We start from the raw sequence: 21,043 nt of genomic DNA on the forward strand, positions 1-21,043 counted from the left end.
AAGGCTTTCGACTCTGTCAACCACCACATCCTCATCGGCAGACTCGACAGCCTTGGTTTCTCAAATGATTGCCTCGCCTGGTTCACCAACTACTTCTCTGATAGAGTTCAGTGTGTCAAATCGGAGGGTCTGCTATCCGGACCTCTGGCAGTCTCTATGGGGGTGCCACAGGGTTCAATTCTTGGACCGACTCTCTTCTCTGTATACATCAATGAGGTCGCTCTTGCTGCTGGTGAGTCTCTGATCCACCTCTACGCAGACGACACCATTCTGTATACTTCCGGCCCTTCTTTGGACACTGTGTTAACAACCCTCCAGGCAAGCTTCAATGCCATACAACTCTCCTTCCGTGGCCTCCAATTGCTCTTAAATACAAGTAAAACTAAATGCATGCTCTTCAACCGATCGCTACCTGCACCTACCCGCCTGTCCAACATCACTACTCTGGACGGCTCTGACTTAGAATACGTGGACAACTACAAATACTTAGGTGTCTGTTTAGACTGTAAACTCTCCTTCCAGACCCATATCAAACATCTCCAATCCAAAGTTAAATCTAGAATTGGCTTCCTATTTCGCAACAAAGCATCCTTCACTCATGCTGCCAAACATACCCTTGTAAAATTGACCATCCTACCAATCCTCGACTTTGGCGATGTCATTTACAAAATAGCCTCCAATACCCTACTCAACAAATTGGATGCAGTCTATCACAGTGCAATCCGTTTTGTCACCAAAGCCCCATATACTACCCACCATTGCGACCTGTACGCTCTCGTTGGCTGGCCCTCGCTTCATACTCGTCGCCAAACCCACTGGCTCCATGTCATCTACAAGACCCTGCTAGGTAAAGTCCCCCTTATCTCAGCTCGCTGGTCACCATAGCATCTCCCACCTGTAGCACACGCTCCGGCAGGTATATCTCTCTAGTCACCCCCAAAACCAATTCTTTCTTTGGCCGCCTCTCCTTCCAGTTCTCTGCTGCCAATGACTGGAACGAACTACAAAAATCTCTTAAATTGGAAACACTTATCTCCTCACTAGCTTTAAGCACCAACTATCAGAGCATCTTACAGATTACTGCACCTGTACATAGCCCACCTATAATTTAGCCCAAACAACTACCTCTTTCCCAACTGTATTTAATTTATTTATTTATTTTGCTCCTTTGCACCCCATTAATTTTATTTCTACTTTGCACATTCTTCCATTGCAAAACTACCATTCCAGTGTTTTACTTGCTATATTGTATTTACTTTGCCACCATGGCCTTTTTTGCCTTTACCTCCCTTCTCACCTAATTTGCTCACATTGTATATAGACTTGTTTTTTTACTGTATTATTGACTGTATGTTTGTTTTACTCCATGTGTAACTCTGTGTCGTTGTATGTGTCGAACTGCTTTGCTTTATCTTGGCCAGGTCGCAATTGTAAATGAGAACTTTATTCCGCTCTATCACATTTCTTCCGTCATATTCCCCTCAATGCGAGCTGTGGCAAGAGCATGGAGGCGCTACCAGGAGACAGGCCAGTACATCAGGAGACGTGGAGGAGGCCGTAGGAGGGCAACAACCCAGCAGCAGGACCGCTACCTCCGCATTTGTGCAAGGAGGAGCAGGAGGAGCACTGCCAGAGCCCTGCAAAACGACCTTCAGCAGGCCACAAATGTGCATGTGTCTGCTCAAACGGTCAGAAACAGACTCCATGAGGGTGGTATGAGGGCCCGACGTCCACAGGTGGGGGTTGTGCTTACAGCCCAACACCATGCAGGACGTTTGGCATTTGCCAGAGAACACCAAGATTGGCAAATTGGCCACTGGCGCCCTGTGCTCTTCACAGATGAAAGCAGGTTCACACTGAGCACATGTGACAGACGTGACAGAGTCTGGAGACGCCATGGAGAACGTTCTGCTGCCTGCAACATCCTCCAGCATGACCGGATTGGCGGTGGGTCAGTCATGGTGTGGGGTGGCATTTCTTTGGGGGGCCGCACAGCCCTCCATGTGCTCGCCAGAGGTAGCCTGACTGCCATTATGTACCGAGATGAGATCCTCAGACCCCTTGTGAGACCATATGCTGGTGCGGTTGGCCCTGGGTTCCTCCTAATGCAAGACAATGCTAGTTCCTGCTAGAGGAAGGCATTGATGCTATGGACTGGCCCGCCCGTTCCCCAGACCTGAATCCAATTGAGCTGAATCTGGGACATCATGTCTCGCTCCATCCACCAACGCCACGTTGCACCACAGACTGTCCAGGAGTTGGCGGATGCTTTAGTCCAGGTCTGGGAGGAGATCCCTCAGGAGACCATCCGCCACCTCATCAGGAGCATGCCCAGGCGTTGTAGGGAGATCATACAGGCACGTGGAGGCCACACACACTACTGAGCCTCATTTTGACTTGTTTTAAGGACATCACATCAAAGTTGGATCAGCCTGTAGTGTGTTTTTCCACTTTAATTTTGAGTGTGACTCCAAATCCAGACCTCCATGGGTTGATAAATTTGATTTCCATTGATAATTTTGTGTGATTTTGTTGTCAGCACATTCAACTATGTAAAGAAAAAAGTATTTAATAAGAATATTTCATTCATTCATATCTAGGATGTGTTATTTTAGTGTTCCCTTAATTTTTTTGAGCAGTGTATCCCTCTCTATCATGTTAATCTCTATCATAATTTAAGGACCGACGCCGGAGATGAGATGCAGGTACGGGGAGTCAAGACAGGAACAGCTTCAGCACACTGGTAAACAAGGACAGATGACTTTCAATGCAGAAACAGGGAACAGAGAGTGGAACCCGACAGATATGGGGAAGATAATGATAGAGGTGATTGAGTCCAGGTGAGAACAATAATCACTGACCCGCAAGATGGGGGAAGGCAGGTGTGCGTAATGATGATGACAGAAGCGATCAATGCTGGGGAGCTTGGCGCCCTCGACAGACAGCGGGGAAGATAGGTAGCAGGAGTGACACATATTCCCCTCTATCAAATTCCCCTCTATCATATTCCTCTCCAACATTTTCCCTCAATCATAATCAAATCAAGTCAAATCAAATGTATTTATATAGCCCTTCGTACATCAGCTGATATCTCAAAGTGCTGTACAGAAACCTAGCCTAAAACCCCAAACAGCAAGCAATGCAGGTGTAGAAGCACGGTGGCTAGGAAAAACTCCCTAGAAAGGCCAAAACCTAGGAAGAAACCTAGAGAGGAACCAGGCTATGTGGGGTGGCCAGTGCTCTTCTGGCTGTGCAGGGTGGAGATTATAACAGAACATGGCCAAGATGTTCAAATGTTCATAAATGACCATTAAGGGCCAATAATAATAAGGCAGAACAGTTGAAACTGGAGCAGCAGCACGGCCAGGTGGACTGGGGACAGCAAGGAGTCATCATGTCAGGTAGTCCTGAGGCATGGTCCTAGGGCTCAGGTCCTCCGAGAGAGAGACAGAAAGAGAGAAAGAGAGAATTAGAGAGAGCACACTTAAATTCACACAGGACACCGAATAGGACAGGAGAAGTACTCCAGATATAACAAACTGACCCTAGCCCCCCGACACATAAACTACTGCAGCATAAATACTGGAGGCTGAGACAGGAGGTGTCAGGAGAGACTGTGGCCCCATCCGAGGACACTCCCGGACAGGGTCAAACAGGAAGGATATAACCCACCCACTTTGCCAAAGCACAGCCCCCACACCACTAGAGGGATATCTTCAACCACCAACTTACCATCCTGAGACAAGGCCGAGTATAGCCCACAAAGATCTCCGCCACGGCAAAACCCAAGGGGGAGCGCCAACCCAGACAGGAAGATCACATCAGTGACTCAACCCACTCAGGTGACGCACCCCTCCCAGGGACGGTATGAAAGAGCCCCAGTAAGCCAGTGACTCAGCCCCTGTAATAGGGTGACTCAGTAGGGTGACCCAGTGACCCAGTAATATGGTGACCAAGTGACTCAGCCCCTGCCTCTATCATGTTCATTAAATATCATATTAAACTCAATCACATTCCTCTCTATCATTTCCCCTCTATCATATTCCTCTCTTTGATTTTCTGCTCTATCAAATTCCTTCTATCATATTACCCTCTATCATTTTTACTATACATCATAATCCCCTCTATCATATTCCTCTCTGTCACGAGGACTAGGTGTGTGAGGAATAATCAGGCGCAGAGAGCAGAGAGTTCCACAGGAAGAAGTGCACTTTAATTCGGGACCAAAAGCAATGCCCAGAAAACAGGGCACGGAAAATATGGACCAACCCAAAACACAGGGTACCAGGTCCAGAGCACGAACACACCTAATAACACACAAACGTAACACAAGAATAATCCTGCACAAAACAGGGGCGGGTATTCTAACTTTAAATAAGGAAGCCCATCAGGCAAACACAAATAGACACAGGTGCAACTAATAAGATAAAACAAATGGAAAATGAAAAAGGGATCGGTGGCTGCTAGCAGGCCGGTGACGACGACTGCCGAGCACCGCCCAAACAGGCAGGGGAGCCAACTTCGACGCACGTCCCCCTGACGTGCGGCTCCCGCAGCGCACTGCCACTGGCCTCGAGGGCGACCCGGAGGGCGAGTCGCTGGGCGATCTGGGTGGAGGCGGTGGAAGTCTATCAGGAGTGAAGGGTCCAAAATGTCCCCCACCGGTACCCAGCACCTCTCCTCCGGACCGTACCCCTCCCAGTCCACGAGGTACTGTAGGCCCCTCACCCGGCTTCTTGAGTCCAGAATGCCACGTACTGTGTACGCCGGGGACCCCTCGATGTCCAGAGGGGGTGGAGGGACCTCACCTTCTTGAAGGGGACCAGCCACCTCCAGCCTGAGGAGAGACACATGAAACGAGGGGTTAATATGATAATACGTAGGAAGTTGTAACCTGTAACACACCTCGTTTATTCTCCTCAGGACTTTAAATGGCCCCACACACTGCGGCCCCAGCTTCCGGCAGGGCAGGCGGAGGGGCAGGTTTCGTGTCGAGAGCCAGACCCGGTCCCCCAGTTCGAACACGGGGGCATCACTGCCCCGAGGAGGGTAGAGTATGAGCCCAACGGATTAGTTTATCACGGACCCCCCTCGGCACGTACTGAGCCCCTGCTGGACACTGAGGGGGGGCCGGCTCTAACCGTGATGCCCTCTCTATCTCCGATACCACCTCCCATACTACCGGTGCCACGATACATAAAGGTGGAAGGATGGGGGTCGGCTCGACGGACCGCACTCGGTATCATAGAGACGGGACAGCGCGTCGGCTTTAGTCTTTGGGAGCCTGGCCGGTACGAGATGGTGAAACGAAACCGGGTAAAGAACATGGCCCACCTAGCCTGATGTGGATTCAGCCTCCTCGCTGCCCGGATATACTCGAGAGTACGATGGTCAGTCCAGATGAGAAAAGGGTGCTTAACCCCCTCAAGCCAATGTCTCCACACCTTCAGAGCCTTGACTACAGCTAACAACTCCCGGTCCCCCACATCATAGTTTCGCTCCGCCGGACCGAGCTTCCTCGAAAAGAAGGCACAAGGGCGGAGCTTTGGAGGCACGCCCGAGCGCTGGCACAGAATGGCCCCGACCCCAGCCTCGGACGCGTCCACCTGCACTATGAACGCTAAAGAGGGGTCCTGATACGCCAACACGGGCGCATTGGTGAACAGCTCCTTCAGGCGACTGAAAGCTCTGCCCGCCTCTGCTGACCAACGCAAGTGCACCGGTCCTCCCTTCAGCAGTGAGGTAATGGGAGCAGCCACCTGAACAAAACCCAGGAGTTTTGTAGTAATTGGCAAACCCTAAAACCGCTGCATCTCTTTCACCGTGGTCGGAGTCAGCCAATTACGCACGGCTGTAATGCAGTCACACTCCATCACCACCCGGAGGTAGAAATACGATAACCCAGGAAGAAAACGGCCTGTTTGAAGAACACACATTTCTCAGCCTTGACATACAGGTCATGCTCCAGCAGTCGCCCAAGTACCTTACGCACCAGAGACACGTGCGCCGCGTGGTGGCAGAATAGATCAGGATGTCATCGATGTACACTACCACTCCCTGCCCGAGCAGGTCTCGAGAATCTCGTCTACGAAGAGTTGAAGACGGCTCGAGCATTCTTCAACCCATATGGCATGACGCGGTACTCAGAATGGCCAGATGCAGTACTAAATGCGGTTAACCACTCATCCCTTCCCCGGATCCGCTCCAGATTATACGCACTCCTCAGGTCCAGTTTTGTGAAGAAGCGTGAAACGATTCCACTGCCGTAGCGATGAGAGGTAGTGTGTAAGTAAACCCCACTGTGATAGAATTTAGACCTCGATAATCAATGCACGGGCTCAGACCTCCCTCCTTCTTCTTCACAAAAAAAGAAGCTTGAGGAGATGGGTGATGCGGAGGGCCGAATGTACCCCTGTCCCAGAGATTCAGTAACATATGTCTCCATAGCTACCGTCTCCTCCTGGGACAATGGGTACACGTGACTCCTAGGAAAGGTCTATCGCGCAGTCCCCTCGACGATGGGGTGGTAATTGGGTCGCCTTCCTCTTACTGAAGGCGACAGCCAAATGCGCACGGTGTAAACCTGGTCTGGACTCTCCACCGTTGTCGCACCAATGGAAACTCCTATACACCTGCCTGAACACTCCTCTGACCACCCTCTAAGCGCCCCCTGTTGCCAGGAAATCACTGGGTTGTGATGAGCTAGCCAGGGAATTCCCAACACCACTGGTGTTGTAATCCGCTCCTTATGACCCCCCTGCGTTACCATGTCCAGTGGCACCATGGCCTCCCTGACCACTCCTGACCCAAATGGTTGGCTATCTAAGGAGTGCACGGGGAAAGGTAGGTCTAACGACACCAGGGGAATCCCTAGCCTTAACGCGAGCCCACGATCCATGAAGTTCCCAGCTGCGCCTGAATCGACTAGCGCCTTATGCTGTAGAGAGGGAGAAAACCCAGGAAAAGAGGTTAACACAAAAATATAAGACCGACAGGAAGCTCTGGGTGAGTCTGGTGCTGACTCACCTGGGGTGACCGAGTAGTGCTCCGCCTGCCCCCCCGACTCCCAGCCGAGTTCCTCCAGCACCGGTCGGCCGTGTGTCCTCGCCGACCACAACTGGTGCAGGAAGAAACTCCTCCTCCGGGTCCCCTCGATGCAGCCCCCTAACTCCATGGGGATGGGAGCAGGAGGGCCTGGGGTGGAAACAACAGGGCCTGTTCCGGATGCCCGCGGGCAGCCAGCAGTTTGTCCAGACGAATGGACATGTCTATAAGTTCATCCAAACTGAGGGTGGTGTCCCGACACGCTAGCTCCCTGCGGACGTCCTCCCTGAGGCTACATCGGAAATAGTCCATCAAAGCCCTGTCGTTCCACCCTGCTCCTGCGCGCTCCTCGTCTCCTGTCGCAGGTGGAACAGCCGTTCACCCGCTGCACGACCCTCTGGTGGGTGATTGAACACATCTCGGAATCGGCGGGTGAACTATGGGTAGTGATCCCTCGCCGAGTCTGGGCCATTCCACACTGCGTTTGCCCACTCCAGGGCTCGTCCCGTCAGACAGGAGACTCGGACGCTCCCGCTCTCCTCCCCTGAGGGAGTAGGACGGACGGTCGCCAGGTATAGTTCTAGTTGGAGGAGGAACCCCTGACACCCAGCCGCCGTCCCATCATACTCCCTAGGGAGCGCCAGACGCAGAGCCCCGGAGCCGGATGCTGAAGCAGGGGTAGGAGGTGCTGGTGGAGGGGGTGCTGGAGATGAGGTAGGAAGGCCACTCCTCTCCCATCGGTCCATCCTCTCTATCATCAGATCCTTCGCAGATCCTATTTGGTGGAGAATGCTGGTGTGATGGAGGACCCTCTCCTCCATTGATGGGATAGGAGGTGCGGCTGCTTCTGCTAATTCCAATCACGGGGTGCGGGAGTCTGTCACGAGGGACTAGGTGTGTGAGGAAGAATCAGGCGCAGAGAGCAGAGAGTTCCACAGGAAGAAGTGCACTTTAATTCGGGACCAAAAGCAATGCCCACAACACAGGGCGCGGAAAAATATGGACCAACCCAAAACACAGGGTACCAGGTCCAGAGCACGAACACACCTAACAACATACAAACGTAACACAAGAATAATCCCGCACAAAACAAGAGCGGGTATACTAACTTTAAATAAGGAAGCCAATCAAGCAAACACAAATAGACACAGGTGCAACTAATAAGACAAAACAAACGGTGGCGGCTAGCAGGCCGGTGACGACGACTGCCGAGCCCCGCCCGAACAGGCAGAGGAGGAAACTTTGGCGGAAGTCGTGACACCCTCTATCATATTCCCTCCATCATAATCATCTCTATCATATTCCCCTCTGTCATGTTCATCTCTATCATAATTTAAGGACCGACGCCGGAGATGAGAAGCAGGTACTGGGAGTTAAACATTTAATTGTGAACAGACATAGAACAAGACAGGAACAGTGTCAGCACACTGGTAAACAAGGACATATGACAATCAATACAGAAGCAGGGAACAGAGAGTGGAACCCGACAGATATGGGGAAGGTAATGATAGAGGTGATTGAGTCCAGGTGAGAACAATAATCGCTGACCCGCAAGATGGGGCAAGGCAGGTGTGAGTAATGATGATGGCAGAAGAGATCAATGCAGGGGAGCTTGGCGCCCTCGACAGACAGGGGGGAAGATAGGTAGCAGGAATGACACATATTCCCTCTATCATTTCAATCTCTATCGTATTCCTGTCTATCATATTCCTTAAATATCATATTACCCTCTATCATATTTATTATATATCACATTCCCCTCTATCATATTTCTCTCTATCATTTTCCTCTCTATCATATTCCCCTCTATCATATTCCACTCTATAATATTCCCCTCTATCATATTCCCTCTATAATATTCCCCTCTATCGTTTTCCCTCTATCATATTCACTCTATCATATTCCCCTCTGTCATGTTCATCTCTATCATAATTTAAGGACCGACGCCGGAGATGAGAAGCAGGTACTGGGAGTTAAACATTTAATTGTGAACAGACATAGAACAAGACAGGAACAGTGTCAGCACACTGGTAAACAAGGACATATGACAATCAATACAGAAGCAGGGAACAGAGAGTGGAACCCGACAGATATGGGGAAGGTAATGATAGAGGTGATTGAGTCCAGGTGAGAACAATAATCGCTGACCCGCAAGATGGGGCAAGGCAGGTGTGAGTAATGATGATGGCAGAAGAGATCAATGCAGGGGAGCTTGGCGCCCTCGACAGAGAGGGGGGAAGATAGGTAGCAGGAATGACACATATTCCCTCTATCATTTCAATCTCTATCGTATTCCTGTCTATCATATTCCTTAAATATCATATTACCCTCTATCATATTTATTATATATCACATTCCCCTCTATCATATTTCTCTCTATCATTTTCCTCTCTATCATATTCCCCTCTATCATATTCCACTCTATAATATTCCCCTCTATCATATTCCCTCTATAATATTCCCCTCTATCGTTTTCCCTCTATCATATTCACTCTATCATATTCCCCTCTATCATATTCCTCTCTATCATATTCACTCTATCATATTTCCTCGGTCATATTCCACTCTATCATACTCCCTCTATCGTATGACTCTATCGTATGACTAATTTTCCCCTCTATCATATTCCCTCTATCTTATTACAATCCTCTATATCATATTCCTCTGTCAAATATCTCTCTATTGTATCCATCTATCATATTCCTCTATTTCATACTCCCTTAGTCATATTCCCCTCTATCATGTGCCTCTATCATATTCCCTCTATGGCTGCTTTGAGTGATGTATTGTTGTCCCTACCTTCTTGTGTTTTTTGCTGTTTGCTGTGCCTTACAATGTTTGTGCCCTGTTTTGTTCTGCTAACATGTTGTATTGCCTCCATGTTGTTGTCAGGTTTCCGTTGCAACCATGTTGTGTTGTCATGTGTTGCTGCCGTGCTATGTTGTCGTGTTGGGTCTATCATTATGTAGTGTTGTGTTGTCACTCTTGTTGTGATGTGTGTTTTGTCCTATTCAGTGTCTGAATTGCCGAGTTAAATAAATGTTGAATGAAATAAAATAAATAAAATATAATATTCCCTTCTATCATATTCCTCTCTATCGTATTCCCCTCTATCATATACCTCTCTCTCATATTCCTCTCTATTATATTCCCCTCTATCATATTCATCTCTGTCGTATTCATCTCTATCAATTTCCTCTCTAACAAACTCCGCTCTACCCTCCATCTACTCCCCCTCCCTTTCCGTCCTCCTCATCTCAGCACAGCTCCGCTCCATCGGGTAGATTTGGAATTCAACATTTTAACAGTGCAACACTCCCCAGATTTGTGAAATGTAAACATTGTGTGTTTATACTGTGTTATACAGTATGCCTTGACAAAAATCAAACAGAGAGTAAACCTTTTTAAAGATTTTTTTTATTGCATTTTTCATTGCATGCAAAAATACAGTATCCCGCCCTGCTCTCTCTCTCTCTAATACCTAGTCTACTCATCCATCTTCAAGCTTTCATCCTTTCCCTGCTCTTCTATCGCCCTCTCAGTTCCACCTCCAGCTGGCTCCTCTTTTTCTTCTTCTCTAGTCTCTTCCTCTCCTCTTTCCTCCTCTTTTCTCTCTTCTTCTCCTCCTTTTCTTGAATCTTTCTCTCCATCTCCAAGAACTCAGCTTGAGCTTTCTCTCTCTTTTTCAGCTCCTCAGAACACTTCTTCTCTTTCTTAATCCTGTCTTTCATCATGTCATTGTGTATCTTCATCAGCCCCTCTAACCTCTTTTTCTCTGCCTTTTCCTTCTCTTTTCTTTCCTTCTCTCTCTTTTTCTGTTCCAACTTCTCCCTCTTTTTCTCAGCCTTCATGACTTTCTTCTGCTCTTTCTCTCTCTCATTCATCTCTTTCTTCTCCCTCTTTTTGTTCTCCTCCTCCTTGTTTTTCTTCTCCTTTCTCTCTTTCTCGTCATCTTTCAACTTCTTATGCAGATTCTTATTTTTCTCTTTTTCCTTCATCTTCAAAAATGGGATTTTCTGCATGTGGTTCATGACCAGAAAACCCACTCTTCCAAGGATGGTCTCTGCTCTCTCTGATGAAACCATCCCATTGGAGCTCTTGGAATGGGCACAGTCCGCCTCACGCTTCAATCCCTCCCTCTGTCTCACCTCCTCCTTGACGCTCCTCTCTTCACTCTCAATTTCAAGGCCTATCCAATAATCCTGACAGGAAGACATTGACTCTAGATGTAATATTGTTCCAATGTGTCACATTCAATACACATTTGAGTGATCGACATACAATGATGACCTCATGGGTCAAAGAGCAGCAAGGTTGGGGTCAATTCCAGTCAATTCAAGAAGAACTCTAAAATTCCAATTCTCTTCAATGCTTTGAATTGAAATGGAACTGACCCCCATACCTGTAAAGTAGTAGTGTAAAATAGGACACCTACCTTTGCCTCTTCCAGGGTCCAGGTCCTGGGTTCATCATTGCGGGTTGCCAGAGTTAAGTTAACATCTGGGTCCAGCTGGTGAGCGTGAGGGCAGAGATCCACCTCTTCACTAGGGCCCTTCACTTTCTGCTCTGGCTCCTTGTGGTCCTTGTTATGGATGCATCCCAGGATTGGAGGAATTGCTCGGACAGGGCTTTTCTCACCTATCAGTTCCTCTCTCTTGACAGTGGATGCAACTGCACTTGCCTCTGTGTCAACTGAGCACTCTGTGTTGTCCTCAACTGTCTCCTCTGGTAGTTGGTGGTCGTTGTTGTTGTGGATGCATGGCAGAACTGAAGGACTTTTATCTTCCCAAGTGTAAATGGCAACAGTTGCTTCTTTGTCTACTGAGAACTCTGTGTTGTCCTCAACTTTCTCCCATAGCTGTTTGTGGTCAATGCTGTGGGTGCAGGGCAGCCTTAGAGGCAGTGCTGCGGGTGCAGGAAGCTCCTCTTGGAGGACAGCGGACACGGAAGCGGCAGATTCACTGGCGACTGGACACTTGTTGGTTGCCTCTACTGCCTCCTCTGGCAGTTTGTAGTCAATGCCAAAGACAGGTGGCAGACTTGGAGGCAGCATTGGGACAGGGCATTTAGCTGTTGATCTGTCCACTCCATCAACAGTAGATGTGCCTGAAGTGTTCTCTGTAGCACCTGAGACCTTATAGGCATCCTCTACTGTCTGCTCTGGAGGCATGAAGTCATCGTCAAAGATTGGTGGCAGGCATGGAGGCAGCACTGAAGGAAGACTTCTGAATGAATTGCCAACGAACCGCTGAGCCAGTGGTGGGAGGGAGAAAGGATAGAATCTGTCCTCTTCCTTTATATTAGATATTGCCACTGGAGCAACTGAGAGCTCAGTGGTTCCCTCTACTGTCTGCTGTGGTGGAATGGAGTCATCATTCAAGAAGTGTGGCAGGTATCGATGCAGCATTGAGGAAAGATGTGTATCTGTCAATAAGTCCTCTCTTTTACCAGTAGATACATCTGTTGTGGCCTCTGTGGCAACTGGGCACTCAGCAGGGACAAAGTATGAAAATAGAATGAACCGCTGTGCATCCTGAGCGCGTATGGCCAATGGAGAGGGGGGATGTAACATGGTTGGTATAGGCCTCCGAATGGTGAAAGCCAGCGGTGGGAGGGAGTCAATACAGGGAGCCATGAACTCAGTGAGTGGACGGTTGGTCACATCTCTCACATTCTGCGGGAGAAAAGAAACAGACATGTTGAAAGTGATCACATTCACGACATACATACTTTATGAGTCAACGCTATTTACTTATCCCATATACAGTGCCTTCGGAAAGTATTCAGACCCCTTCACTTTTTCCACATTTTGTTACCTTACAGCCTAATTCAAAAATGTAATAAATATTTTTTTTCCATGCTTCACCGAAGGGGTGGTGGCAGATTTACTCCAGATGTGACCCTTGGCATTGGGGCAAAAGACTTCAATCTTGATTTCATCAGACCAGACCATCTTGTTTCTCATGGTCTGAGAGACTTCAGGTCCCTTTTGGCAAACTCCAAGCGGGATGTCAAGTGCCTTCTACTGAGGAGTGGCTTCCATCGGGCCACTCTACCTTAAAGGCCTGATTGATGGAGTGCTGCAGAGATGGTTGTCCTTCTGGAAGGTTCTCCCATCTCCACAGAGGAACTCTAGAGCTCTGTCAGAGTCACCATCTGGTTCTTGGTCACCTCTCTGACCAAGGCCCTTCTCCCTCGATTGCTCAGTTTGGCTGGGCGGCCAGTTCTAGGAAGAGTCTTGGTGGTTCCAAACATCTTCCATTTAAGAATGATGGAGAACAGTGCGTTCTTGGGGACCTTCAATGTTGAGGAGGGGTTTTGTACCCTTCCCCAGATCTGTGCCTCGACACAATCCTGTTTCGGATCTCTACGGAGAATTCCTTCAACCTCATGGTTTGTTGTTTGCTCTGACATGAACTGTCAACTGTGGGACCTTATATAGACAGGTGTGTGCCTTTCCAAATCATGTCCAATCAGTTGAATATACAACTGGTGGATTCCAGTCATGTTGCAGAAACATCTCAAGGATGATCAGTGGAAACAGGATGAACATGAGCTCATTTTCCAGTCTCATAGCAAAGGGTCTGAATACTTATGTAAAAAGGTATTTCAACATTTCTAAAAACCTGTATTTGCTTTGTCAATATGGGGTATTGTTTGTAGTTGCTAACAATTTGCATATATAAAAAAAAGGTAGAAAAAGTCAAGGTGTCCGAATTCTTTCCAAAGGCACTGTATATATCTAGTGTCCTCTCAGATGCTCTGCACCAGTCTGTACCAACCCTGGGTCTTCTAGCCAATGGGTCAACTAATTGTAAAAATACATGCCCCACACCCAGCATAAGATTTGACATTTTAGACATCTTTCAGATGCTTTTATCCAGAATGACTTACAGTTAGTGCATTCAACTTAAGGTAACTAGGTGGGACAAACCATATAATCCTGATATGAAGGTCTACGAGAGATCGCTTGGTCTAGTTATTTTTATTTATTTAAGACAACCATAAGAACTGAGGACTATGTCCATAACAATACTCAAACAGAGAGACAGACACGATACAACACAAGAAAAGATGTCAGACAAAATATTGTTAGCTTACAATTCATGGCATATCGCACATTTTGCCCGTATATTGACATGTATTTGCTTTAATCAATATTGTTCAATAGAACTCTAGTCAACTTTGTCAAAGTTGGTCTTGTTACCTCCTCAATCAGGCTTGGCATTTTCCTCGTCTCAAACCAAATCCTCTTCATCTCCTTCTCCTGCTCCCTCTGGATCTGTCTCACCAGAGCCAACCTGGCTCCCAGCTCCATCATGTAGTCTGTCTGGATCTCCCTTTCCTTCAACTGACACTCAGCCCTCCTCTGTGTCAGCGTTGAACCCTCCATGTCTTCCTCCTAGCTAACAATAACTCTGGAAAATACATAACGTTGTAGTAAGTGGCGTGTTGCTCACCAAAGAATAATGCATCTCTTTACAATGTGCACACATTTTTTCCCCATTTACTTACAATGAAGCAAATGACAATCCTGATCCAGAGATGATTACGCAATAGGTCTATCTGAATTATTATCATTATGTGCACAATATCCTTTATGACATCATCATTGTGATGCAAGGCGTTGCCATTGGAGATGACAAAGCACAACACAGACTTTAAAAATAAAACTTCAGTCTCTCTCTGTACGTTACTACTGAGCCTTATCCACCCCCTCCCCCACTCCATATTGGGCCTGGTTTTCACAAAACACACTAATCACTTATATCATATCATTCAAAAAAGGTTTGGGGTAGAAAATGACTCTGTATCCATGCAGGACCTAACTTATTGTACAGTTTCATATATTGTATAAAACAAGGAGGTAAACACTCCAGTCTTCTCTTTGAGTGCCCCTGTTTGCACCTTCATGTAAAGAGGTCTATCAATTCAACCATTTGAAATGGATGACCATTCATTTAAGAAAAGCTGATTTTCATTAGCAATTTAGCAACTACAAATTAGGGAGGTCGACTTGTTCTTTTACATAACCTTCCCTTTTGGTACATATTTATTCAGATAATTGATTACAATTATGGTTGTTATTAACACAGAGAGAGGGTTTTCTTTCATCAATATAATGCATTTGCCATTAGCCTGGCTCACTACAACAACTAACATGTCATCTCAGGTGTCAGGATGAACCATTTTCTCACAAAAATTGGATTGAAACAAACTGTCTCTCGTCAACAGTTTCACTTGTCACCATGATTGCATGTTAGGCCTAAATAAAAGGTCATGTAAGTACACAAGTAATTTGAAAAGTAGTTATTCTACAGAAACATAGTTATACAGTAAGTTATATTACAACCTACCTCTCCAGTAAGCAACGTGTTCTCTCTCTCTAATGAAATAGGACATTAATAATCTGTCAGTAGTTAGTTGAATCAGTACCTTTACACTGTTCTGTTTGTCTGTACAACAGCTAACCTCCCAGAATCAGAATCTTGTGATGTCACAATGAAGGCCTCATTGCCATGACTACCCACAGAAGCTCTCATGTGTAGTCAAATGCTGGAACAATTCACTTTTTTAGCCTATGCAGCACAGTCATAACTGATATTTGCATTGAATCCATGTAACCACCTTTTTTATTCAAATAAAATGCTCTACCTCATATCAAATGGTTGACCATTCATAATACAGGTGTTTTGACTAATTCAAAGTCAATATGTTTTAGATATCACAACTAGCTTCCAGGTTTACTTAGGTTATTTGTTTGATCTGAGCCTACCACTAATGTCAATGTTTACCAGTCAAACGTTTGGACACACCTACTCTTTCAAAAAAGTCCATATTATGGCAAGAACAGTTCAAAACAGCGAAGGGAAATGACAGTCCATCATTACTTTAAGACATGAAGATCAGACAATCAGGAAGATGTCAAGAACTTTGAAACCCCCCCCCCCCAACCCCTCTTGTACGCTACTGCTACTCACTGTTCATCATATATGCACAGTCACTTTAATCATATCTACATGTACATACTACCTCAATCAGCCTGACTAACAGGTATGTAGCCTTGCTACTTTTATAGCCTCGCTACTGTTATTTTTCACTGTCTTTTTACTGTTGTTTTATTTCTTTACTTACCTATTGTTCACCTAATACCTTTCTTGCACTATTGGTTAGAGCATGTAAGTAAGCATTTCACAAGCTCAACACCTGATGTATTCAGCGCACGTGACAAATAAACTTTGATTTGAAGAACCATCAAGCGCTATGATGAAACTGGCTCTCATGAGGACCGCCACAGGAAAGGAAGACCCAGAGTTACCTCTGTTGCAGAGGATACGTTCATTAGAGTTACCAGCCTCATAAATTGCATTCCAAAGATATGCTTCACAGAGTTCAAGTAACAGACACATCTCAACATCAACTGTTTTGAGGAGACTGCATGAATCAGTCCTTCATGGTCGAATTTCTGCAAAGAAACCACTACTAAAGGACACCAATAATAAGAAGAGACTTGTTTGGGCCTAGAAACACAAGCAATAGACATTAGACCAGTAGAAATCTGTCCATTTGTCTGATCAGTCCAAATTTGAGATTTTGGTTCCAACCGCTGTGTCTTTGTGAGATGCAGAGTAGGTGAATGGATGATCTCCGCATATGTAGTTCCCAGCGTGAAGCATGGAGGAGGTGTGATGGTATGGAGGTGCTTTGCTGGTGACACTGTCTGGGATTTATTTACAATTCAAGCACACTTAACCGGCATGGCTACCACAGCATTCTGCAGCGAACCGCCATCCCATCTGGTTTGCACTTAGTGGAACTGTCATTTGTTTTCAACAGGACAATGACCCAACACACCTCCAGGCTGTGTAAGGGCTATTTGAACAAGAAGGAGAGTGATGAGTGCTGCATCAGATGACCTGGCCTCCACAATCACCCGACCTCAACCCAATTGAGATGGTTTGGGATGAGTTTGACCGAAGAGTGAAGGAAAAGCAGCCAACAAGTGCTCAGCATATGTGGGAACTCCTTCAAGACTGTTGGAAAAGCATTACAGCTGAAGCTGGTTGTGAGATCGCCAAAAGTGTACAAAGCTGACATCAAGGCAACGGGTGGCAACTTTGAAGAATCTCAAATATATAATATATTTTGATTTGTTAATTATAGATAAAACGTATCGGTGCTCATTGGCCATTGGACATAAACATTCAGTTGGATATCGCAAACTCAACAATGATTGGTTTGGAAGGAATCAGTGGCTAACTGCAAGCATTGCAATGCAATCATTAGCCTGCTATTCACTGGAGTGGATGTGTATTCCCAAGTCTAAGATTAAGGGTCTCTTTTCCTAGTTTAAAATCATAAACATTCAACATTGGCCATGCTGTCAATGAAGCATTATTTCTGCCGCGCTCAAAACAACTGTTAACTCGGAACTGCAAAATCTGACTTTAGTAAGTTCAAGACATCTGGGAACTCGGGAAAATGAGCTACGAACTTTCATCCAGCTCAGAATTGTACATTCGGAACTCAGGCCTCATTTTAGAGCTACTACCTGAAGATCACTGACGTCATCATGATTCAAGCTTTTTGTTGTTGTTGAGTTCCCAGTTTTCCTGAAGGCACCATGAATCCAGAGAATGCCAGATTTTGATAACAAAGTTTGATGACAAAATTTTCCCAAGATGGACAGCCGCGCCACCTTCCTGTTCAAGTGAGCACAGCACAACAAGGTGAGTCCAAAAATGTATTGTATGCTGCTACATAAATGATGTAATGTGGCAGAGAGATATATATATACTGTAGCTAAGAAAGTAAGCTGTTAGCAGACCATGTGCCTCACCGAATGAATGAACTATTCCACTACCAGACAAGGCTTTGCTGATAGCCAGGTGCAGCAGTGGTACTGATGTTGGGACTCTGCTGTTGGGACAGCTTTATGTAGGCTCTAACAGTATGTGGGCACCATCTTTCACAGTTATAGTGCAATTAATGTATTGTTTAGTGTTGTATTGTGTAGTGGTTTTGTTGGCATGCATCCAACATTTTTTTTTTCTTTGCCCCACCAAGATATACAAACTAAAATCATCACTTATCATATTCCCTCTATCATTTACCCTTCCATCATATTCCCCTCTATCATATTCCCTCTATCATATACCCTCTATCATATTCTCTCTATCATATTCCCTCTATCATATTCCCCTCTATCATATTCCCTCTATCATATTCCCCTCTATCATATTCCCTCTATCATATTCCCCTCTATCATATTCCCTCTATCATATTCCCTCTATCATTTTCCCTTCCATCATATTCTGGGAATTATATTCCCCTCTATCATATACCCTTCCATCATATTCCCCTCTATCATATTCTGGGAATTATATTCCCTCTATCATATTCCTCTCGATCATATTCCCCTCTATCATATTCCCTCGATCATACTCCCCTCTATCATATTCCCCCTCTATCATATTCCCTTCCATCATATTCCCCTCTAACATATTCCCTCTATCATATTCCTCTCTATCATATTCCCTCTATCATATTCCCTTCCATCATATTCCCCTTCTAACATATTCCCTCTATCATATTCCTCTCTATCATATTCCCTCTATCATATTCCCTTCCATCATATTCCCCTGTATCATATTCCCTCTATCATATTCCCTCTATCATATTCCTTTCCATCATATTCTGGGAATTATATTCCCCTCTATCATATTCCCTCTATCATATTCCCTTCCATCATATTCCTCTCTATCATATTGCTTCTATCATATTCCCCTCTATCATTTTCCTTATATATCATATTACCCTCTATCATATTCCACTCTATCATATTTCTTCCCTCATATTCCCCTCAATGCGAGCTGTGGCAAGAAGGTTTGCTGTGACTGTCAGCGTAGTGTCCAGAACATGGAGGCGCTACCAGGAGACAGGCCAGTACATCAGGAGACGTGGAGGAGGCCGTAGGAGGGCAACAACCCAGCAGCAGGACCGCTACCTCCGCCTTTGTGCAAGGAGGAGAAGGAGGAGCACTGCCAGAGCCCTGCAAAATGACCTCCAGCAGGCCAGAAATGTGCATGTGTCTGCTCAAACGGTCAGAAACAGACTCCATGAGGGTGGTATGTGGGCCCAACGTCCACAGGTGGGGGTTGTGCTTACAGCCCAACACCATGCAGGATGTTTGGCATTTGCCAGAGAACACCAAGATTGGCAAATTCGCCACTGGCGCCCTGTGCTCTTCACAGATGAAAGCAGGTTCACACTGAATCAAATCAAATCAAATCAAATTTTATTTGTCACATACACATGGTTAGCAGATGTTAATGCGAGTGTAGCGAAATGCTTGTGATTCTAGTTCCGACAATGCAGTAATAACCAACAAGTAATCTAACTAACAATTCCAAAACTACTGTCTTATACACAGTGTAAGGGGGTAAAGAATATGTACATAAAGATATATGAATGAGTGATGGTACAGAGCAGCATAGGCAAGATACAGTAGATGGTATCGAGTACAGTATATACATATGAAATGCGTATGTAAACAAAGTGGCATAGTTAAAGTGGCTAGTGATACATGTATTACATAAGGATGCAGTAGATGATATAGAGTACAGTATATACGTATACATATGAGATGAATAATGTAGGGTATGTAAACATTATATTAGGTAGCATTGTTTAAAGTGGCTAGTGATATATTTTACATAATTTCCCATCAATTCCCATTATTAAAGTGGCTGAAGTTGAGTCAGTGTGTTGGCAGCAGCCACTCAATGTTAGTGGTGGCTGTTTAACAGTCTGATGGCCTTGAGATAGAAGCTGTTTTCAGTCTCTCAGTCCCAGCTTTGATGCACCTGTACTGACCTCGCCTTCTGGATGATAGCGGGGTGAACAGGCAGTGGCTCGGGTGGTTGTTGTCCTTGATGATCTTTATGGCCTTCCTGTAACATCGGGTGGTGTAGGTGTCCTGGAGGGCAGGTAGTTTGCCCCGGTGATGCGTTGTGCAGACCTCACTACCCTCTGGAGAGCCTTACGGTTGTGGGCGGAGCAGTTGCCGTACCAGGCGGTGATACAGCCCGCCAGGATGCTCTCGATTGTGCATCTGTAGAAGTTTGTGAGTGCTTTTGGTGACAAGCCGAATTTCTTCAGCCTCCTGAGGTTGAAGGGGCGCTGCTGCGCCTTCTTCACGATGCTGTCTGTGTGAGTGGACCAATTCAGTTTGTCTGTGATGTGTATGCCGAGGAACTTAAAACTTACTACCCTCTCCACTACTGTTCCATCGATGTGGATAGGGGGGTGTTCCCTCTGCTGTTTCCTGAAGTCCACAATCATCTCCTTAGTTTTGTTGACGTTGAGTGTGAGGTTATTTTCCTGACACCACACTCCGAGGGCCCTCACCTCCTCCCTGTAGGCCGTCTCGTCGTTGTTGGTAATCAAGCCTACCACTGTTTTGTCGTCCGCAAACTTGATGATTGAGTTGGAGGCGTGCGTGGCCACGCAGTCGTGGGTGAACAGGGAATACAGGAGAGGGCTCAGAACGCACCTTTGTGGGGCCCCAGTGTTGAGGATCAGCGGGGTGGAGATGTTGTTGCCTAACCTCACCACCTGGGGGCGGCCCGTCAGGAAGTCCAGTACCCAGTTGCACAGGGCGGGGTCGAGACCCAGGGTCTCGAGCTTGATGACGAGCTTGGAGGGTACTATGGTGTTGAATGCCGAGCTGTAGTCGATGAACAGCATTCTCACATAGGTATTCCTCTTGTCCAGATGGGTTAGGGCAGTGTGCAGTGGGGTTGAGATTGCATCGTCTGTGGACCTATTTGGGCGGTAAGCAAATTGGAGTGGGTCTAGGGTGTCAGGTGTCAGGTAGGGTGGAGGTGATATGGTCCTTGAGCACATGTGACAGACGTGACAGAGTCTGGAGACGCCGTGGAGAACGTTCTGCTGCCTGCAACATCCTCCAGCATGACCGGTTTGGCGGTGGGTCAGT

At 46.4% G+C, this 21,043-nt stretch overlaps 1 protein-coding gene across 1 annotated transcript; it reads right to left on the bottom strand.

Annotated features, from left to right (window-relative positions):
• Positions 1-9,599: 9,599 nt before the first annotated feature.
• Positions 9,600-12,214, bottom strand: LOC135568867 (chromatin assembly factor 1 subunit A-like). The gene is made up of 2 exons (XM_065015647.1): positions 11,480-12,214; positions 9,600-11,246 (listed from the first exon to the last, which is right to left on the bottom strand). Exons 1-2 carry the CDS (start codon positions 12,212-12,214, stop codon positions 10,572-10,574), a joined length of 1,410 nt encoding a protein of 469 aa, XP_064871719.1. The 3' UTR covers positions 9,600-10,571.
• Between the last annotated feature and the right edge of the window lie 8,829 nt (positions 12,215-21,043).

The sequence above is a fragment of the Oncorhynchus nerka genome, unplaced genomic scaffold, assembly GCF_034236695.1.
Source record: "Oncorhynchus nerka isolate Pitt River unplaced genomic scaffold, Oner_Uvic_2.0 unplaced_scaffold_1366, whole genome shotgun sequence".
NCBI classification, from domain to species: domain Eukaryota; kingdom Metazoa; phylum Chordata; class Actinopteri; order Salmoniformes; family Salmonidae; genus Oncorhynchus; species Oncorhynchus nerka.